This window comes from Arachis ipaensis, chromosome B8 (genome assembly GCF_059453495.1).
Source record: "Arachis ipaensis isolate K30076 ecotype BB chromosome B8, ASM5945349v1, whole genome shotgun sequence".
In the NCBI taxonomy this organism is placed as follows: domain Eukaryota; kingdom Viridiplantae; phylum Streptophyta; class Magnoliopsida; order Fabales; family Fabaceae; genus Arachis; species Arachis ipaensis.
In genome coordinates this window covers 32,114,783-32,121,568 of record NC_142443.1, presented here as the reverse complement: position 1 = coordinate 32,121,568, position 6,786 = coordinate 32,114,783, and the positions used below count along the sequence as shown (strand labels likewise).

General features: G+C 43.5%; 1 protein-coding gene across 1 annotated transcript; it reads right to left on the bottom strand.

Annotated features, from left to right (window-relative positions):
* Positions 1 to 3,329: 3,329 nt before the first annotated feature.
* On the bottom strand, positions 3,330 to 3,974 carry LOC148547624 (uncharacterized). Its single transcript, XM_088495518.1, has one exon. It carries the CDS (start codon positions 3,972 to 3,974, stop codon positions 3,330 to 3,332), a length of 645 nt encoding a protein of 214 aa, XP_088351644.1.
* Between the last annotated feature and the right edge of the window lie 2,812 nt (positions 3,975 to 6,786).

Here is a 6,786-nt window from a genome sequence, read left to right as displayed (position 1 = left end):
GCAGGTGTGATAATAGAAAGCAACCAAGGAACCCAAGTTGAGCTTTCCCTCAAATTTGGGTTCCCCGCCTCGAATAACCAGGCGGAATATGAAGCGTTACTAGCTGGTTTGAAGCTGGCTAAGGAGGTTGGAGCTCAAAAACTCAACATCTTCAGCGATTCACAAGTAATCACCTCGCAAATAAAAGGGAGCTACCAAGCCAAAGATCCCACCATGAAAAAATATTTGGATAAAACCAAGGAACGGCTCAGACAACTCGGGGAATATAAGATCTCCCACATACCCTGCGAATAAAATGCCCGAGCTGATGCACTCTCGAAACTAGCCAGCACCAAACCAGGGGGCAACAATAGAAGCCTCATCCAGGAAATGCTGCAGAATCCATCAATCTCGAAAGAGGAAAAAGTCCTAGCCATAACAAGTCAGGATCAAGGATGGATGACCCCCATAATTAATTACCTCAAAACAGAAACACTCTCCACAAATGAGAAGGTGGCAAAGAGGTTAAAACGGGAGGCTCAGTACTACACTATCATAAACAACACCCTATACAAGAGAGGGATCTCGCTACCGTTGTTAAAATGTGTGCTGACCTCCAACACAAGGGAAGTCTTAGAGGAAGTACACAGTGGCATTTGTGGTAATCATCTCGGAGCACAAGCTCTCACCAAAAAGGTACTTCGAGCGGGATTTTACTGGTCAACTCTACAAAAAGAAGCTACAGAGTTTGTAAAGACATGTTCCCCATGCCAGAAACATGCCAACTTCCACATTGCCCCGCCAGAAGAACTCATCAGCGTAACTTCACCTTGGCCATTTGCAAAATGGGGACTCGACCTTCTCGAACCCTTTCCCTAGGGATCGGGACAAGTCAAATTTCTCATAGTTGGGATAGACTATTTCACAAAGTGGATCGAGGCAGAGCCCCTAGCCAACGCCACTGCTCAAAGAAGCCGGAAATTTCTATATAGGAATATTGTCACGAGGTTCGAGGTTCCACACTCCATCACCACGGACAATGGCACTCAATTCACAGATGCAGGTTTCAGGAAATTAGCAGCCGACTTGAACATAAAACACCAGTTCACCTCCGTCGAACATCCTCAAGCCAATGGACAGGCTGAAGCTGCCAACAAAGTCATATTGGCTGGGCTAAAACGGAGACTACAAGAAGCAAAGGGAGCTTGGGCCGAAGAACTCCCACAAGTCCTATGGGCATATCGAACAACGCCACATTCTACCACAAACGAATCATCATTTCGATTAGCGTACGGAGTGGAGGCAATGATCCCAGTAGAGGTCGAGGAAGGGTCCCTAGAGTGGTCCACTACAATGAACAAGCCAACTCTCAACTTCAAAATGAAGAGCTCGACCTACTTCTAGAAATCCAAGAAAGAGCTCGGATCAGAGAAGAAGCGCTAAAACGCCGAATGGCTTCGAGATATAATCAAAGGGTAGTGCCAAAAAGTTTCGCTGAGAATGATCTCATTCTAATCCGAAATGATATTGGAACAACTCGACCCGGAGAAGGAAAGCTGGCAGCAAACTGGAAAGGACCCTACCGAGTTACAGAAGTACTTGGAAAGGGCTACTACAGACTGTCCAAACTCGACGGACGAGAGCTCCCCAGGTCATGGCACGCTTGCAACCTAAGAAGGTATTATAGCTAGAGAAGGTAACAGATCTTGGATGCACTCTTTTTCCTGAAAAGGTTTTTTAATGAGGCACCAAGTTGAGATCCAGAAATTACCCGACTTAAAGGGATGAAAAACTCCTGCATGTATATATTTGCACTTGCCTTTGAATATAATATAATTTTAGATATTCTACAAATTCTCAAGACGCATTAATCTGAAGCATTCATCGTCCGATTATAAAGCAACAGATCGGCAGAAAGTGAAAAACAGATTCACTGCACGATCATGATGGAAGACCGATAAAGATGAAAATGCGATTCATCTAAAGGTCGACCAAACAAAGACAGAAACCACCTTCTACAAATCGGCAAAGATGAACACAGAATAATGTAAGAAGTTATCGAAAGTGATCCGAAAAAGAACCTGACGAGGTCTTATGGATTGCTAAATAATAACTTAAAGACTGGCCGACGTTGAGAAGTCGGACCAAGTCAACCCAAGTTATCAGCAAATCCCTGGAAAGAGGTCTGGCCAACCCTATAAAAGAGGAATTGCTATAACTTAGAAGAGATCGACCTAACGAAGTCAGTCTCCTACAAACAAGTTATAAAAGTAATCCCTGAAAGAGACCTAACAAATGTCCAAGAAAGAGGATTACGAAATAACTTAAAAGAGATCGACCTAACGAAGTCGGTCCCCTACAAACAAGTTATAAAAGTAATCCCTGAAAGAGACCTGACAAAGGTCCAAGAAAGAGGATTACAAAAATAACTTAGAAGAGATCGACATAAAGAAGTCGGTCTCCTACAATGAACAAGTTATAAAAGTAATCCCTGAAAGAGACTTAACAAAGGTCCAAGAAAGAGGATTACAAAATAACTTAGAAGAGATCGACATAAAGAAGTCGGTCTCCTACAATAAACAAGTTATAAAAGTAATCCCTGAAAGAGACCTAACAAAGGTCCAAGAAAGAGTATTACAAAATAACTTAGAAGAGATCGACATAAAGAAGTCGGTCTCCTACAACGAACAAGTTACAAAAGTAATCCCTGAAAGAGACCTGACAAAGGTCCAAGAAAGAGGATTACAAAAATAACTTAGAAGAGATCAACATAAAGAAGTCGGTCTCCTACAACGAACAAGTTATAAAAGTAATCCCTGAAAGAGACCTGACAAAGGTCCAAAAAAGAGGATTATAGAAATAACTTAGAAGAGGAAAACATAAAGAGGTCGACCTCCCACAAACAAGTTATAAAAGTAGTCCCGAAAAGAGACCTAGCAAAGGTCCAAAACAGAGGACTACAAAAGTAACTGGAAAGAGGACCAACGCAAAGAAATCGGTTATGGATCGCTAGAAATATGAGCAAGAGCAAAAAAACCAAGAAACAAGTTGGAACCTCCCATCCACGACCTCAAAGGATCCAACCCACAAGCAATAAGTGCAAAGCAAACGAAGGCTCCGACATTTTCAAAAAGTGCTAAGATAAGCGCAAACAAGCAGGATATAAAATACAATATTATAAAGCTTCAGGGTCAGGCCCAAAAGCTTGAAAGCTACTTGTTATTTTTCAAAGTAAAGTTGCCAAACCAGCAACCAAAAGGAATATCAACAGTCAGCAAAATATTCAAACTACAAAAAAGGAGTTTAAAAGCCCACAAGCTGGGCCGACTACACGAATATCTAAAGAGAAATTAGCAAAGATCGGGAGCCTTCCTGGCAGCATCAGTACGGGGAGAAGGAGGCCGAGTCTGAATAGGCACAGCATCCACGGTTCCATCATCCCGGTTCAGAATTTGGCAATCTGGGTCAGATACAACTGGAGGAACTGAAGAGGTTGACACTTTGGCAGAAGACACAGGGGGAGGTTCAACATCATCATCATCCTGGTCATCAGGGACAATCTTACCATCCCTCACAACATTATCCAGGCTAAAAAGAGTAAGGTTGGCCTCGGGAGCAATAATCCAAACCTGCTCCCTCAAGCTCTCATAGGCAGCAGTTACGCTGCCAACAAGATGACCTTGGAGCTCGGAGTAATCAGCTCGCGCATTCTCCAACTCCTCCCTCAGGCGCACCACCTCCCGATAAGATGTCACATAACTGTCCTTATGCCTCAATGCCGTGTCCTCGGCCAACCGCACAGAAGCCGCCAGAGCAAGGGAACTCGCCTTTTCGTTCTCCAGATCCTTCTCCAACTTGGCTACCTTTACCTCAAGCTCTTCCTTCAAGCCCTTCACTCGGTCGAATTCCTGTTTAGCCTCCTCCATAAATTCCTTGGTGGCATGAAGAGAAAGATTCTGAGCAGTTCGGTACAGGGCAGCCCCCATATATGCCATTTTAACACTGTTTCGGGTCATAAAATCCAGATGGCGAAGGATCGACACATCATCCATGGGGAGGGTACCGTAGGGTCCGATTTGCTGATCTACGAATTCGATTGCATTAAAATCAGGGGCGTCAAGGTTAAAGGCCTCAATGGTTTTCTGTTTCTTGTTGGGAGGAGCACCAGAAGCAATGGCAAAAGTCTGTGGAGGATCAGTCAGACAAACTCGAGGAGTGGGGATCACCTTCCTTGGCCCAGGTGAACTTGGCACGGGCGGCTTCACAGGAACTTGAGAAGATCTCTCCAGCCGCCTTGGCCGAGATGTTTTGAGCAGCAGCAGCCTTCTTCGCCTTCTTATAGGCCTTCATAGAATCGTTATTTTTTGACATCTCTGAAAATACAGAATCAACCGTAAATGACGAGTTACAACATAGGAGAAGAAAAGCTCAGAAACAAGTATAAAAACAAGTCAGACGGTACCCAAAGCAGTTCGAACCAAAGATGGATCACTCAAGAATCTTTTTATGTCCAGATGGGGTGGTTTCCCCCACAAATCTTCAACAACTACAAAAGCCCGCTCAACCTCATTAAGTATCTCCCATGTATAACGTGGCACTCTCACATTCTTTTTCCACTCTAGAGGAAAAGCAGGCTCGTCATTCTCATCAAGAAAAAAGGGCCGGACCCCCTCAACAGCACGGATTCCGAAGAAATAATTCTTAAAATCTTTAAAGGACTCATCATACATGGCAAAAACTTTATGCCCCTGGGCCGATCTAAAAGAAACCCAGGAAGCTTTCTTTTTGGAAGAACTTCTGAGCATGGCCGAGACAAAAAGATAGAGGAAAAGAGTTTCAGAAGGTGTTACACCTAACTCTTGGCAAAGCAGTTGAAATATTTTGATAAAACCCCAGGAATTCGGATGAAGTTGGGATGGAGCAATATTACATAACCACAACAAGTCGGTCTCGAAAGCAGTAAAAGGAAAAGTAACATCCAACTGGCTGAAGAAATATTCATAAGTGTAGAAGAAGGGACGCTCCCCCTCGACGAAAGTAGGAAAACAAGCCCTCTCATCAGAGTCAGGAGCTACAAGCTCATAATCCCTCTCCCGAGCACTGCTACCACAAATCCTATGACGTTTCCTCAGCTCTACACAAAATTCAGCATCCACGACAGAGACACACATTAAGACAAGGGAGTCCAGCCAATCGGACATCCCCTCGGAAACTTTAGAAGACACCTCTACAACGTTATTGCGAGAAGACATGAGGCCAACTAATCCTACAATAAGAAAAGAAAATTGGATTACTAAAAAACATCTCGGACGAGGGGTAAAACAACTCGACAGACGAACAAACAAGAAAAGGAAAACCCCAAGACGCACACCAAGGTCCTGGGGCATCCTTTAGAGGCAGTAACAAAGCAAGGTTTCAGAAAAAAGCTACAGCTTACGTCCTGACATTTCTCAAACAAGAAAAGAAGATCTCAATTAGCAAACATTTCAAAGAAGAAAAACACAAAGTCATCAAAACCACTATCTTCCTACAGTCTATCAGCAAGGAGCATTGTCAACATCAAAAATGCCAAGCAGAAAATAATCAAAGACACAACCTTTTTCAGAATCAAGCAGAAAATCATCAAAGACACAACCTTTTTCAGAATCAAGCAAAAACCATCATCGAAGGCACAAGCAGAAATGGTGATAACATGCAAAGGCCCTAAAAGCATCAAGCAACAGGAAAAGCGAAAAAGCTCATGCAAAAGACAAAGAAACTCCAGATTACACAGCGATCAGGCACAGCAAAAGGCAGAAAGATCCAAACTTTCTCCAAGCAAAATCAAAACTTTCTCAAAATAGACACAAAAAGTGACGTAGAAAAAGAAAGGAAGAAGAACTAAACCTGGGAAAATAGGAGAAAGCTGCAAAGGAAAGCAGAAAAGCGGAAGCGACAGGCGAAAGAGCCACCCCTCGAACTCTAAGCAAGAAACAGAAAGCGAGAGAGTAAAGGGAGAAGTTACGAAGAAGAGCGAAGAAGAGAAACCGTTTTTGATTGTAAAATTCAAAATAAAAAGCTAAGGGAAAACGGGGCAATTAATACCAATTAATGAAGGTATTAAACCCTCGCACGTTTTCAAGAACAAGGCGCTGGTATAAAAGCGTGCGCTTTTAGAGGAAAACGTTCTACATTCAAAAGATTCTACAAAAGGAAGAAATCGACAAAATGCTTGAACTCGGTTTCACTAAAGAAGGACCGAAGTCAAAAGACTCGACCTCAAAAAAGAAGACCGAGCTCAAGGAGGGGCACTGTTCACACCCTGGGTCGAGCTATCCGACCTGGGATGATTGGCGACAAAGCGACCGATCTCTTCAGGTCAGGCTACCCGACCTCTTCTCAAAGAGGTCGGCCAAATCGACAGGAAAGCTCAATAAAGGGCCCAAATAGAGGAACACGACCCAAATCCACAGGCAGTCTGAACCTACAAAGATAAGGGCAGTTCCCTTGAAGATAAGCTGACCTCACCCAAAGATAAGATAATATAAGATAAGATAACTAACTTATCTTATCTAAAAAGGTCACTCCACACCATTATAAATACACTGGAGCACCCAGGTATAACTCATACTCTGATTCTACTAAAAACCTGTTTAATACCCATGCTAACTTAAGCATCGGAGTCTCTTGCAGGTACCCCCACCCTCCGGTGACTAAGGATCAGAGGTGCAGTCAGTCCAACAAGTCGGACACAACAGCTCCGGCCACAACCAGCCAGCCGAACACGTCATCTCCGACCAGTACAGAAGATCTCATCCGAGATCGACC

Bases quoted from the DNA above. Each gene is read 5' to 3' on its own strand.
- LOC148547624 (XM_088495518.1), bottom strand. From the start codon at position 3,974: ATGGCATATATGGGGGCTGCCCTGTACCGAACTGCTCAGAATCTTTCT.